The sequence below is a fragment of the Lissotriton helveticus genome, chromosome 4_1, assembly GCF_964261635.1.
Source record: "Lissotriton helveticus chromosome 4_1, aLisHel1.1, whole genome shotgun sequence".
NCBI classification, from domain to species: Eukaryota; Metazoa; Chordata; class Amphibia; order Caudata; family Salamandridae; genus Lissotriton; species Lissotriton helveticus.
Window position 1 is genome coordinate 296,230,691 of NC_136063.1, and position 23,430 is coordinate 296,254,120.

Below are 23,430 nucleotides of genomic sequence, written 5' to 3' on the forward strand. Positions count from 1 at the left end.
CCCTGAAAACGATCAGGTGATTTAATCATCGCGCGGTCGCGCAAATCATAAACTTTTTCGGATGGCGCAGGAGCTTGTATTGCAGGAAAAGAACCCTGAGTCTGCATTGTCTGCTCCCCCTGTGTCTGTTTTTTAGGCCAATTTTGTTTCTTGGACTTTGGCTGGGCATCTGTCACTGCAGATTGCCCCTGTGGTTGTTTTTTCTCCTTCACTGGAAAATATTTCAGACCTCTACTTGTGCGGCCAATCGTTTTATAAGCGGCCACCACAATCTTTGCTAACTGGCGGGGTTTGTCGGCATCGGGCAGAGCAGCCAAAGCATTCGACACCTGAAAGCTAACTGCATCTCCTTTAACATTGGAGAGAATGAGATCACTTACAATCTCAAATGAACCACACAGGCGCATACCCAATTTAACCGCTGCCACTGGACCGTGATCATTCTGAACACGTCTAACGATTACAGGCAGGGCAGTCATAGACGGGGTGCCGAAGCACCTTGTATAAACTGCCGCAAATGTATATTCAGCCGGGACATCCGAGGCGGTGTAGGAGTGGTACAAACCAGAATAGCGTCCACAGCCGGAAACGTAACCCAAGAGTAAAACAACTCGTAAGGAAACGCCGGATCTGCACTTACCACGAAAACCACAGCCATCCCATCTACTGGGACCTGGTACGTCTGAAGATGGTTGCGTACCGCTACGCGACTATGCTGTGCAATAGCCACCGCTGCCGCCAACACAGAATTGGAAACAAGTAAACACAAAGAATACTTTGTAGCACAACTGGGTAGTAACTCAAAGAAACCGTCTAAGTAAGAATCAAGCTCGAATAAAGACCTATTTCAAAAAATAGGTAGGTTTCACCAACACCCCGCTTGCCGGAAACGGACGTGAAGGGGTTAAGGCATGAACGATAAACTACTCGAGTGTCATGATATAAGACCACCGAAACCGTTGGGCGCCATGTTGCAGGGTTTCTGTACTCACACAGAACTGTGCACAGAGGAGTGGAACCTCGGCAAATTAGGGTGTCCCAAAACTTACCTTAGCAACCAACTCACCCCTTACCGAGCTAGCTACAGTGTCTCATTGGACATATCAAACACCCAATGTTTAGACAAACCAGAACATGAACTTACAGTACCTCAGGGTACGTGGGACTCATGAACACTCTTTCGTTATATTATCATTACAAACCAGAACATGGAGTAAAGAAGACACATGTGCATTTGAAATGTTTATTTACTAATGCCGTCTTCTCAGGCGCAGTATCTTTGATAATACAAGTATACTTATTATCAGTAGCAAAATTATCAGCATAGTTACTAAGACATAAAAAGCGAATGGTGACAGCATGTTAACATGCTGTAATGAATAAGAGTTAACAACACTTATATCTCACCCTCCCTAACACATATATTATATTATTATCTAAGAAGGTCTCTTTGGGTTGTTTTAGGGCGGGCCCATACCTTAGTGTCCTAGCATGAAGGAATCACATCAGCATACACCAGCTCTCTCTGCATGTGCACCGCATCAAGTGTGTTAACAATTCTCGTGCAAAGCAATATCAATCCCGCCTCAAGCCCAAGTTGGCAAAGGCTGCACTTGTGTTATGACTATGAAGGCGTGGAGATCAGACCTCATAACAATTCCATATCGTGTTGCTCCTGAAACTTCAGCACTCTCCGTGCAGACATGTTTTATTAAACAAAGCAGATATCAGAGCAATAACATATTATTCTCACATTCACCACGGCAAACTACTAGGTTGAAAGCTAAGTCAACAAATGAGGGTCGTGTGCAGAAGTTGCAAGAAAGGAAAAATGGCGTTTAAATCTCAAACGTACCTATGCTAACTTAACACGATATAGGGATATATAGGAGTTATACAACACTGGTACCCATGCCTGTCTCATCACTCTTCCCATCAGGATTTCATGGGGGCTCAGGCCTGTTTTTCGGTCTGGAATACTTCTGATTCCCATCAGCACAAGAGGTAAAGCATCTATCCAGTTCATGCCAGTAGATTCACACATCTTTCCTAATCTCGATTTGAGAGTGCAATTTATCTGTTCCACCACTCCAGAAGCCTCAGGACGATAAGCACAGTGCAGTTTTTGTGTAATCTTGAATGCTTTGCAGACCTGATCAATCACCTCGTTCTGGAAATGCCCACCTCTATCTGATTCAATTGTGACTGGAACCCCGTACCTAGGTATCAACTCTCGTAGTAATAACTTTGCTACAGTCACTGCGTCATTCTTTTTGGCTGGGTAGGCTTCCACCCATTTTGAAAACAGGCAGACAATAACAAGGACGTATCTCATTCCTTTACAAAGGGGCAGCGTGATGAAGTCTATCTGTACCCTTACAAAGGGACCTCCCGATTTTCCAATTTTTCCCAATTCGACTACCGTTCTCTTCCCAGCGTTATGCTGCTGACACGTCAAACACCTCTGGCAGAGTGACTCTGCTACCTTTCTGAACTTCGGGTTGTACCATGTTTGTTGGAAAACACGAACCATGGTATCCCTACCAACATGTGTATCTCCATGTATCAGTCTGGCCATAGAAGCAAGCAGGCATCTAGGCAACACAGGCATACCATCAGGGCCCACAATGATACCATCCTCACTTCTCTGTTGACAACCATGCTTTCTCCATTTTTCCTTTTCCTTTGCTGGCGCAGCATGCTGCCAGTCTCTCAATTCTTCCCATGTAGGCACATCCTCAAACACCATAAGTTTGCAGCGGTTTCCATATCCCCCCAATTTAATGTTTACAGACATTCGATGTTTGGCACAATGTTGGGCCACTTCGTCAGCATATCTATTTCCCACTGTCACATGATCAGTGCCAGATTTGTGAGCAGCACACTTGACCACTGCCAATCCTTTTGGTAACTGGATTGCATCCAGTAATTCTTGTACAACTTTTCCATTTCTGATAGGAGTACCTGAAGAAGTCAGGAACTCTCTCTGTAGCCACAATTGGCCGAAGTCATGCACAACCCCAAAACAGTATTGACTGTCAGTATATACTGTTATTCTTTTGTTCTTCCCAATTTTACAGGCCCTTGTCAATGCAACCAATTCGGCTACTTGTGCAGACTTCACTCCTTTTACCGTGAGTACAGCATGAGCAGCACTTAGGCCTACAAGTTCGTGTCTTAGACATGAGCCATCCACAAACATCTCGCTATCTTCTATGGGCAGGGGTACTTCCTTAATGTCGGGGCGTGGTTTAGTACTGAATTCGGTTAGGTCAATGCAATCATGTTCGACCTCTCCCTTTGCTTCTGCAATCAGTGACTCCGGCAACAAGGTTGCTGGATTCAATATGTTACACCGAGTAATGACTACGTTTGCAGCACCTACGAGAATCCTCTCGTACTTAGTCAGCCGACTAGGTGTGAGATACTGTCTTTGTTCTGGTCAGTAGGATTACAACTGCATGTGGAACATGCACAGTTACAGGATGTCCCATAACAATGGATTCACTCTGTTCTAGACTCGTGCAAGTCGCAGCTACTGCTTTTAGACATCCGGGTAATCCAGCAGCCACTGGATCCAAAGTAGCAGAAAAATATGCCACTGGACGTCTAGTCAAACCATGGGCTTGGGTTAGGACCGACAATGCACAATTGTCTCGTATCACAAAACAATGAAAATTCCTTAGAATAATCAGGCATGCCTAAAGCAGGGGCTGTACGCAGACATTCTCGCAATTTCGTGAATGCAGTCAAGCTTTCCTCATTCCATTCCACTGGGTCTTTTGCACCTTTCTTGGTCATTTTTATCAACGGCTTTGCTAGGACTGCAAATCCCACAATCCATTGCCTGCAATAACCTAAAACTCCCAGGACCATTCTGACTTCTTTCTGAGTACGGGGTAATTGCATGTTCCGAATTATTCTGACTCTTTCTGAGGTAACCTTCCTGATCTGGTGCCCCAGATATTTCACTGACTTTGTACAGAACTGCAATTTGTCAGGTGAAACTTTGTCCTCCTTCACCTAGATGGTTCAGTAAGGCAATGGTGTCAACAACACAGTCCTTTTGACTCTTAGACGCCACCAAGAGGTCATCTATATATTGCACCAAAACTGATTTTCCCGGTAAAACTAAAGATTCAAGGCACTTTTTCAGAATCTGATTAAAGACAGAGGGATTTTCAGTATACCCGTGAGCGACGCGATTCCAAACGAACACGTGACTGTCGAAAGCAAATGAGAAAAGAAATTTGCTATCTGGATGCAATGGGATTGAAAAAAATGCATGACATAGGTCAATCACAGTGAACCACTCAGCATCCCAGGGGCTCTGATACTGGATCACTGCTGGGTTCGGGACAATAGGACAGCAAGGAACGACAATCTTGTTTACCTTTCTCAGGTCCTGCACTACCCTGTACTTGCCACTAGGTTTCTTGATTCCAATTATGGGTGAGTTACATGGGCTACTCATCACTTCTTGTATGATGTTTGCTTCTAATAATCTTTTTATTTCAATGGCAACTCCGACTCTTACTTCTGCACTCATTTTGTAAGGCTTGGTATTGGGGTAAACTGCATTTTCTCTCATGGCTATTTTGATTGGGTCAACGTTTGCCATCAAGCCTACATCCTTTCCAGTAAAGTCCCATACCTCTGGTTTCACTGTCTTTTGGAGTTCTTCAGGTAAGTCTTGTATAGTCAACTGTTTAATTTCTGAGTCAGGTTTGATTAACATTAATTTGTATATTCCATCTTCGTCTGGAGTTTGAATTTCGATGCCCTTTGGTGTGCAAAAGATGGTACAGTTCATTTTGCACAACAAATCACGTCCTAGTAAGTTTACTGGACTGGTGTCACAAACTACAAATCTATGCATTTCTTTGAAGTTCCCTATTGTAATCTCCATGGGCTCAGTAACTGGGGTACTAATCAATTGATTAGATACACCCACTACTTGGATTGCTTCTACCAAGAGGGGTAGGTTTGGAACGTCTGCTGTTCTTACAGTAGAACGGGAAGCACCAGTGTCCAACAGAAAGGTGACATCATTGTCTTCAACCTTTCCTTCAATGTATGGCCCTGACTGGTCTACTGGCAAGGAGGCGCCAAGTACGCACTCCTCGTTCTCCCCTCTCAGGCCCCGTCAGTATTGATCGTCACAGAGAAAAGTATCATTCAACAGAAATTGCGAAGTTGCTGCATTTCTATCCTCATTTCCTCCCCAGATCTGTCATCACCCTGCGGTGTCTTTCCCTTATAATTCGGTTTAGGTGCACGAGGCAACTGACTTGCCTTTACCTGTTGCTGGGTCTTTCTTGGTTTTTCATTCTGCGTCTGTGGATTTAAATCAGGGGTTTGGGGGTTATTATCTTGTGCATATGGACACTCGTCTCTCCAGTGCCCTATTTCTCCGCACTGTTGACAGGGCAACTTCTTTTTGGCTTCTTCTCGACTCATTTTCACTCTGGGCTTCCCTCCACCCCCAGAACCTTAATTTTGGAAATTCTTATTCATTTTACCCAATTGCTTTTCCTGCTGTTCCGCTAGTTTTACTTGTGCCCACATGACCTTTTCTTTCAGAGCCTTTCGCTTGTCTGCCATCTCGTCCTCGCAATACTTTGCGTATCGCAAGACTTCATCTATTTTCTTAGACTGCCAACAGATTTTATTGTCTTTGATCCACTGACAAATTTCAGGTCTTAAACCGTTTACAAACCTGTAAATGAAATGGGTCATATCCTTCATCTCGATGTTATCTATACCGCTGTATGTTTTAAACACCTGTAACAGTGTTTCATAGAAGGAGTGCACAGGCTCATCCCTTTCCTGTGTGGTTCTATCTATCTTAGTCCAATCAGTTTCTTTTGCGGGCACCTTTTTCTTTAGGTGCAACATGACCTGGTCGTATTTTCTCATCAGAGGGAGCTCCTGTAGCAGGGTCCCTCGTGTATTCTTTATTGGGCCAATCAACGGCAATTTTACATTCGGTCCATAAATCCACAGGAACAACTATGTCGAAAAACCCATCCAGGTCTTTCCATAGGCATTTTTGCACCTTTACAAACCTTTCCACTTGCCTGTACCATTCCACAGGCTTCTCTCTCAATTTTGGAAAGTCATTTGTAAAGGACACAATATCCTGTCGGGACCATGGAACGTGCACATATTTTCTACCTGGCACTTCTCGCATCGGGTATAACTGTTCTGGCTTGTCTGCTTCCCTTAAAGCAAACTCAGAAGACGTCTGTTTAGATCTAGCCTCATCCTTTTTCTTTGCCCATCTGGCTTTCCACTTATCTACATCTCCCCATTTTTGCAACACGGTCAACAATTCTCTGATCTGGACCTTCTTTCCTGACACATTCATATTCTCCAGATCTTGGTCTGAGAAATCTGCTCTGTAGGGTTTTTGTAATGGATTTGATTTTGAAATATCTATTCCCATACTAGCTGCAGTATCTGTTAATTTCTCATGGAACACTCGGATATCACGGGTAAGTCTCTTACAGATAAATAGAAGCTCTTCCTCGGAATAGGTATTTAATCTGTCTAACCCCACATTTCCTGCCATCAGTTCTTCTATTTCTATTCTCAGCTTGTAGATGTCTAAAGGTTTTGACTGAGGAGTCTGCCTCTCTAATTCTCGACTCCATCTCTCAATTTCTTCAGGAGTCACTAATGTGACACTCTTGGTACCTGAAGTCGATTCCATTTGAATCTCTCTCGTATTGAAAGGATTATGTCTCTTCTGCAGACTCCTCCCTGAGTTCCTAATTGGTAAATCCATTAAAGAAGCTTCAGATTCACATTCACTCGTCTGATCATCTACAATTAAGGGTTCTCTTCGGGGCTGTACTACAGTCGGGGTAATAATTGGGGCTTGTGGACTCCCTTGTCTATCCCCATACAAAGGAACAACAGGTCCAATAGTTACGGGAATAGTCAAGGCTTCGGGGCTTGTATTTAACTGGGAGAGTTTCTGAATTATTTCGGTTCTCTGTTTGGCTAGAGCCTCTCGCTCTTTTTCCTGCAGCATCCTTTCCAAGCTTATTTCAGGTACTATTTGCGGAGTTAATGTTGGGGCTGTTGGATGCGTCATACTAGGTCCTTCACCATAATTAGGTTTTGGGAAACAGCTTCCTGTGTTTAAGGCTCTCGGTCCTTCCTCATAAGGAGGTCTTGAACCAAAATCTCTTTCGCCTGAATATCTTGATTCTCCACTAAATGGAGGTCTTAGACAGGTGTCTCAGGCACCTATAAGTCCTAGGCCCTCGCTATAGGAAGGTATTTGACAGCTTTCTCTTGGGTTTCCAGATCCACTCCCTTCCTGACATGGGGGACGTTGGTAGGTATCCCCTACACTAGATGATCTGGGGCCTTCATTATAAGGAGGCGGACTTTTCATAAACATGTCATCTAATAATTCATCATCCGACTCCCCAAGGGGCACCCAATGTTTGCATTTTTCTGTCTTTTTCTCTCCCCCAGGACCACCCATTGGCATCATTGGAAACAATCCTTCCACAATCATATTCTGTCTCCACTGTTTCAACTTTTTATCTCGGGTCTCTTGCTTCAATTTCGGATACCACTTTGTTAACTCTTTATCCATTCGGGGCTTGTCTCTCTCAAAAGCCTCGATCTCCCATTCCTTGAATGCTTCGTACTGCGCTAATCTAGGTCTGGGAAGTAAATCATTAAATCAGGGTTCTCAAATTAAATGAAATCCTGCCATTAAATGTACCCTCTAACGGAAAAGCCAAAATTCCGTCATCCTTTGTGTATTCCGCCCAATTTTCCAACCATACACACGAATGGTACCCCTTATCAAACATCATGAAAGATGCGGGAGTATTAGGTGGCGGAATGACAACACCTTCTCTGGTTTTAATAGGTTTGTCCTTTTTGAAGTAATTCTTCACTTTATTTACAAGGGACAATTTTCTCTTATTTCCGTACATAATGTCGGTTTTATGACCTTTCCACTGATCGTTCTCAAACCCTAACTGTCTCGGGTCAGGTCTAGTATGCGGTCCATACGAATGCCACATACGATTTCTGTGAGTGACTTTGTTTACAAAAATCACTTCCAATCCAAGTGCGTCTTTTATTTTCGAGCGACCAATAGAATGCACGAGTTCAAAAATTTCGACCAATGGGTGCGCGGCCTTTCGCGAGACAAGTTCTCACGCTCCGGCACTCACCCCTCCTTTACAATTTCAGCTCCGCTACTCGCCCGCTGTTTCGACCAATACCAGCGCGGCACAGAGTGACGTCAGAGCAACTCCGCAACTGACTCCCTCCTTCACACGGTAACGGAAACTTGATTTCTCTTTTAAAGTGCAAGTGCTTTAGTTATTTAACAATGTAAACACATTCGCCACTGTACTCGAGTGTCTAGAAAGGAAAGATTTGTTCCACTGCAAGTAAACTACTTCCATTTACCTTTCACACACTACGGATAGATCTCTTCTGCCTCCCCTTCACTTAAGCATTAGGGAACCTGCTACTTCTTTGACTCATCCACTTCTTTCCGGGATATATACGAAGTCTAAAGTTTCACCAGCGAACCCTTTTGCTGTCACCCAAGCTCCGACGAACCTGCTACTCCTTCCAGTGTGACCCTTACTAGGTCATATCACAATAGAAGTTTTGCCAGCGAACTCGTTGCTATCATTTATTCAAACATATTTCAGAAACCCTAATTAGTGCTTCCAGTTCTGCCTAACCTGCACTAATTTTCCTAGAGTAAGTGACCTCAAAGCGAAGTGGATTCTCTTTACCACTCGCTATTCAATTCCCCGGGGATTCCAGACACACGTAACATTTACTAACGAGTGGGTTAATACATATATCAGTAGAAAAAACAATTTAAAACATTTCATAATTTCCAAAGCAAAACATTTCACGGGATTGATCAGTTCACAAAATGTTCACCGTTTTAGCAGCAATAAAATTTTAGCAGCATCCAACCTATCTAGCTTTCTTAACTAGTCCTACCTAACTTTAACTAGTCCCTAACCATGTCCTCTGCTACCAGAAAATTACTGATAGAGATCGCAGGTCACCCGGCCAAAAATTTCACCATATACTCATCGGGCCCATAAACTTTAATTCATCATATACATTAATCGGGTGACCTTACACTCTACTACCAGTAACCCTGGTTCCTTCCTATTTATTCCTACTGTACCCGACTTACCAATCCACCGTTACGGGTACCTATGACCACAATGGATCAGGGAGCTAGCTGTAAAAGAAAGGCAGGCAAAATACAATACCAACTTTTATATTTCCGTGTATTCATAAAATAACCACAAACTACTGGGAAGTTTTAAAGATTTATCTAGAATTCAGATTCGGAAAGCATACAGTTTACAATCAAAAGGCAATCAATAATCAAAATGACGAAAAGCACATAACCATAGAGAAAATAAATCAGGGCAACCATTTATGAGTCTAAAGAGGGTGAGAACATGGGAATATGCTAAACAGATTTCAGGAATGGAATTCGAGAATGGATAACTATAAAGGGGCAAATTTATGCACGTACTAGAAATTTACTACTGGGAGATACTACAAAGGTTGAATAAAAGTTTGGAAATCCTATGCATCTATAGGTAGGGAAAAAATGGAACACGCTAAATTCTAGCAACTTTACTTCAATCAGCTTTGGGAAAGAGAATCTTAAACCGCATCTAGATTTCATAAACGGTATGAAGAGTTATGCTTAAAGGAAGGGTAACATAGGAACATGCTAGAAAACAGCAATAACATATGAGCTTTTCATTCAGTAGCTTTGTGAAAGCATGGAAAATCAATTATGCGCAAAGGTGTGTCTTTATTAAAGCAAAGACAGAAAATAGAAGGTGCAGTATAGAGTTTCAGCACTATATATTTACCTAGAATGGTGTGAAGACCAACCCTAGCCACGGATCAGTCAAAGACAGGAAATACCCCAAGGAAGGACAGTCATCAATGGGACAGCAGGTGCAGAATGGACACCCCAGGACAGGACAGGAAAACCAGATTAGGGACAGGACCACCAAGGCACGACCAGCACCCGCAGTTTGGAAGCAACGCCTGCGCTCCACCCTCTCTGCAGCTATCAGCCAGAACCCCGATTGGGTTATCGAACTTCCCAGCAAAGTGCTCCACCAGCACTTAAGGTTTAGTAAAACCTCTTGAGTCTATGGTATATTTCGGACAGAGTGCTCCGCAGCGCTCTGTATCAGTCACCTATTGAGTGCGTTGGGTCAGTGACAGGTCAGCTATTCGGACAATTTCTCTAGCTAAACCTAGGCTAGTTATACTGTATTTGTGTCAGTGTACCACCCCCCAAATGTTGCAAGTGTCAGAATACCCAATTTCGATTGGTCCCCAAGTAGGATAGGTCAACACACCAATCATAATTGAATTCTACAAGCCTAAATTTACATACTCTGAGACCGCCTAGTGATTTTTGGGGTTCTCATGGGATTTTCTACAGAATACAATGGAAAAATTACAAATGTAGCAATTGCGGTACAGTTCAGCTCCATCCTGCTGGGTCGCAGGTCACGTTCTCAGGAGCATCTTGACTGTGGCTGCCAGCTGGCTGAGTTCCACTGTTCAAGGTTGCCTTCTCTCTGCCAGGGTGACATGCGCAGTAGAGACTTTCAAGATGGCTCGCGCATCCCTCAGACCCCCAATATCGCGGTACATGAAAAGTAAGCGAAAAACAAATTAAAACATAGAAATAAATGAATTCACTGTATACCATGAATAGCTACTCTATACCCTTTTACTTTATAATATACTATTGCGTGAATGATTAGTGCAAACAGACAACATAAAACATCAGCGCAAGCTTCACCATGTGAATACACAGACAGCCATCTTAGAAGCAAGTGCGCAAGCGCAAAGATTCCCACCAGAACTGCAAGTACGTCACGTGAGTGTGACTAACGCATGCGCAGAGGAAACCCGCCAAGCAGCGGCCATTTTTAGGAACAAGAGTTATTGAATTATTAAACACATAGGCAAGCGTCTCTAGGACACCCAAATGTCAGGATGAAGGGAACAGGTTGAATTACTTGGTTATAAGTTATTCGAGGTTCTTGAATCCAAGCAAGTCGCGAAATCTTGCTCCATCAGTACCAGCCTTTGTCAAAGTAGCAGCAAGTTGAGGAATTCATCGTGGCTTCCTCTGGTGCGCCTACTGGCCCATGTGGGCCAGTAGGCACACTTTCAGCTGACCAATCCCCGGCTCTGACTGACCTTGAACAAAGTCAGCCCACTCCACCTCTAGCATCAAGCATTGCCTTCACTAGCCTGCTGTAGACATCACTAGCTTACCCTTGTATTGGCACCCTCTCTGGCTCCAGATCCAGTTTCAGCTGTAGAATGGGATTGATCTTTGGATAGCTTTTGTTTAGTCACATGATATCGTAGCCAAGGCACAACTCTATATGTATAGGACAACTTCCTCCTGGTTCTGTAACACCCTCTCCCATGTGCTTTCACGGGCTTTCATGCGTCCCGTTGTCCCGCTACCCCCCCAACCACTTAATTATGCCACAGGGAGGGGGACATTTCTTAATTTGGTCAACTTTTTTGATGTGTGCTTTATTTGATCTTCTCCATAACTTGAACTCTATGGCTTATGAACTTGACAAATGTTTCTCAAAGACCTCGCCTCTGTGCAATTGGTCATCTGTAGTCCTTGCCAGTTCAGCCTTAGTATACAAACTATTTTTCCTGATAGGAGCCTTGCATCCTATCTTTTGAAAGGGGCGTCACCTTTCCATATGGGGAAGCCCACTATGCCCCCAGCATTTTCTTCATGGTATCACCCTGTCCTGCAGTATCCTTCAAGGTAACACGATAGGTCAATTTCTCAGATCCACCTCTTAGCTTTGTTAAGGCTTAACAAGGTAAAGACTGCATTTCGAAGTATCCTTCAAATTACGTTACTAACCTTTGGTAATACTTTTCGCTTGATGCGCGATAGCATATTCCTTGCAACCCACCTCCCCTTTTTAGGTCTCGCTTTAGCTATTGCGTAAGTGATGCTTTGTTAGGTCTCGCTTTAGCTATCGCGTAAGCGATGCTTTGCGAGAATTTAGTAAGGGGCTTTTGAAAATGCTCCCTAAGGCTGCAGGCGGATCAGGTACAGTGCATGTGCGCCGGGCGCGCGCACCATTTGTCAGCCTGCAGCCTTTGGGAGCACTTTTGCGGCTGCTTTGATGGTCTCAGTGAGCCACGCGGCCACTGATAACATCAAAGCGGCCGTGAAAGTGATCACACACAGCCTGTACTGCTTCCATCCCAAGTGTTGCTTTACGATTGCTTTTGTCGGCGCTCCAGTGAGACCGTCAAACATGTTTGCTTTGCAAGTGCTAGTAAATATTTCTGTTTTGCTCTGCTACACCTGTCGCCGCCCCAGCTTTCTAATACGACACTCTCATTAGCAGTGACCACACTTCATGTTGCATTGATGATAGCTGGGCCGCGGGCAATTGTCCCCCTTGCTTATGGATTGAAACGTCTCTGTGCTTCAGCTGAGTCAGTGCGTGCTCTGCCAACGAACCTCATCAGAGCCATCGAAATAACATGCATACTCCTAATGCAAGAGGGGTTTATTCTCCCCAGGGTCAGACTTTTTAATTTGTCATCAGCATTTTCTAAAAATGTAGCTGTATTTATTATGCATTTTTATATAGCGCGTACTTTACCTAGAGGTGTCGGAGCGCTTTACAATAAAACAAAGTACATTACATAAGAAATGCATAATAAATTCAGAGTAATAGGGTAGAAGTGACAATACTCTACTACAGTTACTTGTGGGGAGATTTACAAGTTACATATTCGCTCAAGATGACATATTTGAGAAAGTGAGCCGCTGTGTATTGTAACTTATCACCAAATACTTTAGCCCTAGTGCTTCAATCCGATGGCTCCATTGGTCTCTTTTTTTTTGCAGAGTTTTATATAGCGCGAACTAGAACCGAACCGAATCAGTTATCCGAGCGCTTTACATAGCACCAGTTACGTTACATGAGGACACACTTTCATTTTAGGCACGGGGAGATTAAGTGATTTTCCCAGAATCACAGGGGGTTTTATGGCGTCGTTACCGAGACTCGAACCAAGTTCCCCAGGTCCGAGGTCGAGCGCCTTAGCCGTTAGGCCAACCCCTCTCCCCTCTCTCTCTTATCGGGCGCGCCATCCAATCACAGCTTATCAGTGAGTGATAACACGCGACAGACGCTCCATGAAATCGCCTCTCCACTGCTTGTCTCTCCCAATGGGGTGAATCAAGGGTCAGTTGAACGTTCCGTGGATGTAAGGGGCAGCCCCCCACCCCCCCAGCCAAGGGGCCGGTGAAACTGGGCCCGTCCTCTCTGACAACATCCATCTACTGAAACCAAACCCCATATGACCCGGCTCACTCCTTAAGGCACCATTCTCAAGCAAATTCGGAAATATCCATTTGAAGGAGGATTTTCGAATCTCTGAGATGCAGAACCTTTTCGAAAGTGGCGATAGAACGCTGCAGCAACGCTTGTACGGGAATGGGAATTCAAAAACATATTTCCAAGAGTACTCTGGAAATATGTTTTTGAATTCCCATTCCCGTACAAGCAAAGGCGTTTCCGGGTGCCTAATTGCACAATGTGCAATAATTGTGCGCGTAAAAATAGTTTATCGTGAGTTCAACTGCACTTTTGCTAGGTATTCTATTATTCACTGGGATTTTTTCACCTCTGGAGAAATACCTCTACCACACCTTCAACATTGTTGGTGGAGTTCCCTGTCCGTCATCATCCAGTAAAAAATATTTCCTTTTGACCTCACTGAAGCAACTCACCGACCATTTCCATGGTGGTAATGGGCTCAAAAATGTTTGAACTATCACACTGTCACGAATTTGTGAGTACACACACTTCACAAGGCACCCCCTCTCTGGAATGCCAACTGCTCTCCCTCCGAAAAAGATTTACTCCCCATATAATATTACACCATGCTGGGGGAAATCCATTTTCAAGTGCAAATCCACCTCTAGTGAACCATGAAAACAAATCATTTGCATGTTTTAATTGCTTTGTGATGCGGGCCTTTTAGCTAAATACTTTCCTCTGTGACTTTGTTTAGAATGCAACACTCCTGCGTCTGCTCTGAAAACGAAGGCGAAGGAACTGTGCATGAAACAGTTTTCAGGACATATGTGCAGTGTGGATGCTTTAGACACTCATTTACTGCCTGTGCAGCCGCTCCCTCCTCAGTGTTGCATTTGTGTGTACACCATTCTCAACATAAAACCATTGTGAGGTATATAAAAACACGTGATACAATTTATAGAATGTGGGTGGAAAGAGCTACCGAGCGCAGTTCAGAAGAGCGGTGGAAAAACCATTGTATAGATATACTATATGATATACACTACCTCCTCCCGTACGATATAAAGAATACTGCAAGTCACAGAAGAATTCAAGAGCGAGGTGGAGTTTGTTTATAAGTTTATGGAATGCTGAGGTGACTTGCAATATTATCATGTATGTCAGGGGGTAAACAATTCCTTATAATACATGGTCCCACTATCACCTTTCCCACAAGCCACTGAAATCCTTGGTGTGTAGCTCTTGCTATTAATGAAAGTATGTTTGCCACCATGAATAATAAAAATAGAATCTCCAGGGAAAATTTAAACACAAAGATTGTAGCATTTCTAAAATTACCTAGAGTGCAACAAAATAAAGATGTTGCCATAAATATCTCCTTTCTGCTTTACAGTCCGAAAAACAGCAGAGTAAAGAAAGGCAAGGTTTCATTTTAGTCCTAACAGCTGCTTTAATTATGCTCTGTGACACGACCTGCCTTTCCCCTCAGCTGCTGGCTGTGGCAGCAGGCATTGTGACATCAGATCTCAACTGTAATAACTTATTACAGTTGAGTGCCTATGTAATTTCTTGCTAATAGGCGACTGGGTGTGTCACTGATCTATTATAAACCTATCCGAGATCAGTTTTTATACAGGGATTGCAGACTACCAGTGCTTTATAGAGCAGCAGATGAACTGTAGGCACAGCTGGATGTCATCTAGGCGCTATACATTTTTTCAGCATACTTTTAAATTTTTCACAAACTCTTAGCGGGAATTTGTGGGATGTTACTCTGCTCTAAACAGGACATGTTACCGCCACTGTGAAGGCTTATATAACAAACATTTGCAATGGAATAGGTCTCGCATTATTAAAGTTTGAGCCAATAGCTCAAACTTTAATAATGCGAGACCTATTGCATTGCAAATGCTTGTTCTTGAGTGTAATGCTGCCAAGTTTTGCTCACTGCCAATACACATTCAATCTTGTGAGCAATGCTCCACGCCGGAGTGTGTAAAATAAATGAGAACATTGATATCAAAGCTTGGCGCGAGGGGGCTATACATGGCTCTGTGTAGTCACGTTTGGAGCCAGTATGGAGTCCTGGCAGAGGCAAATGGCACCATCAGTCAGCACACAGGAGGTAGTGGAACTGTCTGGGTCCAGTCTGATACCTGGGGAGATTCAATAGGAGGAATCTTCAGTTGGAGCACCAGATCGGGCTTTATCGAAAGTATTTAACTTATTCGTCGGTGAGTGGGATGCTATCGACTGGGTATTGGTGACTATGATGTCACAAGGAGAGGGATCTCCTGCCCATACTGAATCTGTTCATGATAGAGAAAGTGCGACTGCTTCTCACTTGTTACATGCTCCATGTGAGGGAGACTTCCGCAGCTACTGTGCAATGGAAGGTTTCACTACTGATACATTTGTGGTATTCTGTCAGGATGTATGACATTACAACGCATGCTTTTACATCGCATGCTTTTACAACGCGGTTTTTACAACGCATACCATTACAACGCATAGTGCTTTTAGGCGCTGGATAGTGAATTGTTTAATTTACTATTCCAACTCCAGTCCCCGTGGATAGTAGGGAAGGTGTTGGATAGTACATTAAACATATTCCCTATCCTAGGGCGCCCCCCAGCGCAATGCGTTGTAATGGTTTGCGTTGTAAAAGTTGCGTTGTAAAGGCACTGCGTGGTAAAAGTTGCGTTGTAATGATGGTTTACCATTCTGTCAGTGTGTAAGCCTGATCTGAACTATCATATCTTTTGTAAATTCTGAGTAAAACTGGATGTGCTCTCGGGTGAATCAAATTAATTATGACTTTTTTTCCCTGTTTTAGCTCCATAGTATCCACACTCTTGGCTCTAATGGATGGATTAGATTGTCGTGGTGAAATTGTTGTAATTGGAGCCACAAACCGGTTGGATTCCATAGATCCTGCTTTGAGGAGACCTGGCCGCTTTGATAGAGAATTTCTTTTCAGCTTACCTGACAAAGATGTAAGTAGAATGTTTCAGTTATAAGACAATAAATAACATTTGAGGTGTTTTTCCAGTTATAATACAAATAATTTAACAATGTACCACCTCAGCCATATACATTTTGTTTCTTCTGATTTGTCATGAGAATGATGATGCTACTACGATTTAGATCTACCTTTGCATGCATTTTTAGCCTGCTCATTGCACATATGTTGCTCGTTACCATTTGTTTTTTTTGTGGTGAGCAAGAGACCTTCTTATTTCTTTCAGGCAAATTTAGAGTGCTATGGAAAAATGTACTCACTTGTCCCCCACAAATACCCACAAGGTGCACACTCTTGCTCCCCATATATATTTCAAGCCGAGTCATGATTGACAGGTTCTGCACCGCTGACTTACTGTGTCTGCACCCTAGCATGGTGACATTGTGCTCATTCAGCTCTTTTGTATTTAGAGTATATGCTGGGATCCTTTAATTTTTTTTTTTTTTATTCAGTTTTGGTCCTAACCTGTAACATGTTTAATCACTACGGAAAAGGGGAGAATATTGATAGCAAGTGGATTTTCAGTATTGATCCTCCCTGATATTGTCATTTAGAGGCTAAAAACCTTGGTTAAAGGCCTATATTTTTGTAGTCCATCCCTACCCCTTTCCCGAGGGCTGTAGTACACTAATATTTATTTATTACCTTCTTAACTGGCATTCATTAGACCTCTTCGAGTTGAACAAGTGGTTGTGTTACAGGATGAATCCCTTCAATGATCCTGTTGTTCTGTACAAGAGATCACTCTGGATGTTCAGACGCAAGTTGGCTAATGTTATAGAAAAAATTGTGTTCTATCTGAGGTTGATGAAATGCAATTAAATGTCTTAACTCCCTTTGACACTGTTTCTAAGCGCAAGAGAGCAATCTGAGTTTTCAGGCCTTATGGTTGCATATTACCTCCTGCATCAACTGTTGCACCAGACCATCTAGAGTTGGAAATTGGCATATAATCTGCAGCTCGTCAAATAACCTGATTAGAGGTTTGGGAGCCAATTTACAAGACCATGCATGTCTCGAGCTCATGCACTCTTTATTTGTTTCTTTCACCTGATTTTGCACAGCTGTTCCAGTTTCCCAAGTCCCGCCTAGTGTCTGTGTGGTATGTGTTTGCTCTGTCCCTCCAGACTGTATCTTCATCCACCTGGAGCATGCCATTGGGGAGAATGAAGAGGATGTTTGCACTACTTGCAGTCCTTGTTGGGCATGTCCTCAATATCTCTAAAAGTAGCCACGTTTCTAGGGATTTTATTAAAGGGGAGGTGGTTTGGGATGTCCTGGTTGTGCAGGCATAGTGTTACAATTGACAGCGGACTGTACTGACATACACTTGTTAGTTTTGCAGAAGCTGGTTAGTTTGTGGTCTTGTTGCACTTGGACCTCAATCTGATTTGGGCTTGGAGTGTGATTTGAGATTAGAAAAACAAAACTGTAGGAGATTAGAGACGATGGAAGTCGCAGTGTGATGATCCGGGAAAAGAGAATTACAAACTAGCAATGTCTAAATATAAAACCCTGTTAATAACTGAAAAGGGGGCTTTTTATACAAAAGAAATCGAAAAGGCCAAAAACTCCTCCTAAGAATTACTTCAGATGGTAACCAAACTTATCTGAAAGAAACAGGTTAGTATTAGATTCCTTACCTTAGAATATCCCCAGGCGTCAGAGTGGATCCGGAAATTTTTGCGTAGCAGTACCCTTGCCCGTCGTCGGCGCCGTGATGACGTCGTCTGAGTACTTAGACGCCGCCTCCGCGCGCTGACGTCAGTTCTTCTTTTTTCTGCGCCAGCAGCGCAGATCTGGAAAAAGTGGTACCGTAGTCATTTTTTGACTAAACTTTTTACGATCCCTTTTGATCATTTTTCGAGTCTTAGACTCCGAACGGTGCCGGTAGGGATGCCAGGTTTTAAACCCTGTGAGGACTGCGACTGACTGATGTCGGTCACCGACCCTCACCGCCGGTGCCTCCACTGTCTCAGCATCGACCACGATGACAAGACCTGCTCCGACGGCCGGGCCCTGACTTCGAAAGCTAGGCGGGAGCGGCCCTGCAAGCTGCTCGAGCTCCGGCAGTCTGCCCCGCGCCATGAGAGGTCCCGGTCCGGATGGAGGTCGAGGGACCGCTCGCGGGGTCTGAGCCATCATAGCTCCGGGAGTCGCCATCACTCCTCAGGTTCGAAGTCGTCAGGTAAGCACAAGAAGTCGGAGACGTCATCGCTCTTCTGACTCCCCGCGACGCGTACGGGTGACACTGCCCACGCGGCTCCGTCAGAGTCCCTGGGCAGCATGCGACGCCGGAGGAGATCGAGCACTTCCTCATGGCCATGAGGTCCCTTACTCCGGCGGGCTCCGTGGCGCCTCCGGGCCCAGCAGACCTGTCTGGGGGCCCTAGCCGGTCGGGTGCTTCGGCCCCGACGCTGGCAGGTGCTTCGGCCCCGACGCCGTCGGCGCCGCAGGGCCCCGCTGGATCCACTTCTGGATCCTGATCGTCGCCGGTTGACCTGACGACCTCACCGGCGCCGGTCCCTCAGGTGTCACCTCCGGCGCTGTCTTCGGGCGGCGCCGTCCCCGATGCCCCCTTCGATCCGGCGCCGGAGCGGCGCCGCTCTTGACGCCGCTTGGGGAATTTTACTTCAATGAACTGGCCCCATCATTTGACAACCATGATTATCAGGAGATGGGTGATGAGGAGTGTTGGGAGGGGTCTGAGGACCCTCTGACACGGGAGTGTCAGTCCCAGGAGGACTGAACAGGTGGACTTGGGGATGCCAGTGGTCTGGACACCTCACCAGACACTGGTTTTGTCTCACCTCCTACTGTGGGTACGGAGGAGGGGACAACCTTCAGTGTGGTGTTGACGCGGGTGGCCAAGGCCTTGGGCCTTGAGCTCCCTGTCGCGCCCGTGAGAACTAACCTCCTCACTGAGGTCCTTAAACCGCAGTCACGCTCGGCTGAGCCTCTGCTGCCGTTTAATGAGGCCTTGACTGACGTTCTTTTGGGCACTTGGTCCAGGCCCGCTACAGGTCTGCCTGTAGATAGGAACGTGGCCAGACGCCACTGCCCAGCCCCGGGTGACCCTTGTTTCCTGTCCACCCACCCCACCCCCGAGAGCCTGGTCATCCAGACTTCAAATCGGGAATCCAAGAGGTATGAGCAATACGGCAAGAAGGTATTCTCCTCCCTGAGTCTGGGACTGCGGTCTTCCAATACCGCATGCCTCTTGGGCCGCTACACCCACTCCCTGTGGGACACAGTCGAGGACGTGCTGCCAGAATGCCCGATGGAGGTACGGGCTAAACTCGGCCAGGCCCTTGTTGAAGGCCGGGATGCGGCACGGTATTCCATCCGGTGTGGGCTGGATACCACCGACTCACTGGGCAGGGCGATGGCAACGACGGTAGCAATTCGTCGCCACGCCTGGTTGAGGTCCGCCAACTTTTCGGCCGATGTCCAGAATGCCCTCATGGACATGCTGTTTGATGGCCGTCGCCTTTTTGGCGACAAGGCATACCATACGCTTGAGCGCTTTAAGGACTCCAGGGCTACGGCCAGGTCCTTGGGCCTCTCTGCCGCGCGCCAGCAAACGGGTGCCTTTCGCTCCCTTTCGTGGCCAAGGAAGGGGCGCCCCCACACGTGCTGCCAGCCACGCACCGCAGACTAACATCCAACGCGTGGAAACCGCCGTGGCGGCGGTCGGAGACAGCGGCGAGGCCAGTCCACACCTTCCCCTGCAGCATCCGCCTCGAAACCCTCCTAGTCCATGCTTTCAGGCCCATGTCATGCCAGTGGGGGGCAGGGTTCGCCATCACCTCCTCCACTAGCGCACTGTCACATCGGCCAGGTGGGTGCTGCAAATCGTCCGAAGGGGTTACTCCCTCCCCTTCGAGGCGACCCCTCCAGCCATGCCACCGCAATACCACCGCGTATCGGGGGATCATTTGCGACTTCTGCAGGAGGACATTACGGCCCTCTAGGCCAAGGGGGCCATCGAGCGCATTCCTGGGCCAGAAGTAGGGTGTGGTTGCTACTCCCACTACTTTCTGGTACCTAAGAAGATCAAAGGGGGCCTACGCCCTATCTTGGATCTACGAAACGTCAACGGCTTCCTCCAGAAGGAGAAGTTCAAAATGCTGACACTGGCTCAGGTTTTAGCTGCTCTGGACCCAGGAGACTGGATGGTAGCGTTGGACTTGCAGGACGCTTATTTCCACATCCCCGTCCTGCCGGCCCACCGGTGCTACCTGCGGTTCACGGTTGGCCAAGAGCACTTTCAGTTTACCGTGCTCCCCTCCGGCCTGACCAGCGCTCCACGGGTGTTCACGAAGGTGATGGCGGTGGTCGCAGCTCATCTGCCCAGGTTAGGGATTTCAGTCTTCCCCTACCTCGACGACTGGCTCGCCCCAGACAGTCGTCAGCCTACTCCAGACGACGGCAGACCTCCTGCACCAGCTGGGGTTTTCCATCAATGTGCCGAAGTCACACCTGTGCCCCTCTCAGAAGCTCCTCTTTATCGGAGCGGTTCTCGACTCGGCGCAGTTTCGGGTTTATCCTCCTGAACAGCGGGTTCGGGATATTCAGGCTCGGATTCCACTCTTTCAGCCCTTATCCCGGGTCTCAGTCAGGTTGACGCTGTGGCTTCTGGGGCTGATGGCCTCCTGCATCCTTCTGGTGCATCATGCCCGGTGGCGGATGCGGGCTCTGCAATGGGACCTGAAGTTTCAGTGGGCCTAGCAACAGGGCAACCTGTCCGACCATGTCCTGATCTCGGAGGGCACTGCGAGGCAGCTGCAGTGGTGGCTCACGGACTGCGATTGGGTCAGCGGCAGATCCCTCACCCTACCCTAGCCGGAGCACGTGGTGGTGACGGACGCGTCCCTCCAGGGCTGGGGAGGCCACATGGGAGAGGCAGAGATCAGAGGCCTCTGGTCTCGGGCGGAGTCCCGGCTCCATATCAACCTTTTGGAGCTGCAGGCCATGCCAAGAGGCTCTGTGCCTTTGGCAGTGGCTGGAACATCAGGGCGTGACCCTGGTGGTTCAAAACCCTGACAGGTACTCTGAACGCCAGGGCGGAGGAACTCAGCCGCCGGTGCTTGATGGATCACGAATGGCGTCTGAACTCTGACGTGGCGCAAGGTCTCTTTCTGCAGTGGGGAGAGCCTTGGCTAGATCTATTCGCCACAGAAGAGAACGCGCAATGTCATCAGTTCTGCGCGTGGAATTTCCAAGGCGGCACTCGCTCGGAGACTCCTTTCGTCGCGAGTGGAGTTGCGGTCTGTTATACGCCTATACCACTTCTGCCCAGAGTGCTGAAGATCAAACGCGACCGGGCCCAAGTCATCCTTGTGGCTCCAGACTGGGCACGAAGGTACTGGTATCCCGAGCTACTCAGTATGTCAGTCGATCCCCCGGTTCGTCTGCCTCTTCAGGAGGGCCTTCTGTCGCAGCAGCAGGGAACGGTCCTCCACCCGAACCTGTCAAGTCTCCACCTCCATGCTTGGAGATTGAGCGGCGACAGTTGAGGCCATTTGACTTGCCTCCTGAAGTCTGTACTGTTATTCTGGCAGCCAGGCGTCCCTCCACAAAGTCGGTATACGCCTGCAGGTGGAACAAATTTGTGGCATGGTGCACAGCAAAGGCTGTGGATCCTCTCTCTGCCCCTCTTTCTGAGGTTCTTCTCTTCCTTCTTTCTCTTGCCCAGCAGGGCTCTGCTCTGGGCACTATTAAGGGCTACCTTTCTGCCCTTTCAGCCTTTCTAAGGCTGCCTGATAAACCTTCTTTTTTCAAGTCCCATATTGTATCTCGTTTTCTGAAGGGCATCGCACACATGTTCCCTCCTGTTCAGTTTGTGATGCCTCAGTGGGACTTGAACCTTGTCCTTACCTTTCTGATGTGCGCTCCCTTTGAGCCACTTCACAATTGTCCTCTCCGCCTTCTTACTCTGAAGACAGCTTTCCTGGTTGCCATCACCTCTGCCAGGAGAGTGAGTGAGCTCCAGGCTCTTTCGTCCAAACCCTCTTTCCTTTCTGTCCATCCGGACAAGGTTGTGTTGCGGACTAGACCCTCTTTCCTGCCCAAGGTTGTCATGGCCTTCCATATTGGGAAGTCTATCACCTTGCCCACCTTCTTTCCGCCACCGCATCCCTCAAAAGAGGAAGAGCGGCTCCACCGTCTGGACCCAAAACGTGTGATTTCGTTCTATCTAGATCGCACACGCCAGTTCCGGGTGGATGACCAACTCTTTGTTGGTTACGTGGGCGCTAAGAAGGGACGGGCAGTGCACAAGAGGACCATCTCTCGGTGGGTCGTCTTGTGTATCGAGGCTTGTTACTCCTTGGCGAAAAAGGAGCCTCCTGGTGGGCTGAGGGCCCATTCCACTCTGGCCACGGCGGCTACTACTGCCCTGGGCCGGGGAGTACCCTTGCAGGACATCTGCCAGGCAGCTACGTGGGCCTCGCTGCACACGTTCGCAAGACACTACTGCCTGGACAGCTAAGTCCGGAGGAATGGCTTCTTTGGCTGTTCTGTCCTCCAGGACTTTCTGGTGTGATTATTGGTTCGCAGACCCACCACTGGGGTTGGTATTGCCGGGGTATCTATTCCAAGGTAAGGAATCTAATACTAACCTGTTTCTTTCAGATGAACAAGTTACTTACCTTTGTTAACGATATATCTGTAAGAAACAGTAGTTAGTATTAGATTCCTTACCGCCCCACCCATCCTCCCCGTTCTGCGAACTGATACCTAGGGTTAAGGTCATCCCCTTTCAGGCCCTAGTTTCAATGGCACCAGTGTTGGTTTTTAACATGGCACTGCGTTTCTGGCGCGGAAAAGCTGTGTCTAAGAACTGACGTCAGCGCGCGGAGGCGGCGTCCAAGTACTCCGACGACGTCATCACGACGCCCGGACGCGTAGCCGCAGACGACGCCTACCGACGCGCAAGGGTACTGCTACGCAAAAAGTTCCGGATCCAGTCTGGCGCCTGGGGATATTCTAAGGTAAGGAATCGAATACTAACTACTGTTT

General features: G+C 46.7%; 1 protein-coding gene across 2 annotated transcripts in view; it reads left to right on the forward strand.

Annotated features, from left to right (window-relative positions):
- ATAD2 (ATPase family AAA domain containing 2) overlaps positions 1-23,430 on the forward strand; it is a 558,187-nt gene that overhangs the window by 125,875 nt on the left and 408,882 nt on the right. For both annotated transcript variants that reach the window (XM_078686807.1, XM_078686808.1), the window contains exon 14: positions 16,222-16,381. In XM_078686807.1, coding sequence (XP_078542933.1) covers positions 16,222-16,381 — 160 coding nt within the window. The remainder of the gene's footprint in view (positions 1-16,221; positions 16,382-23,430) is intronic.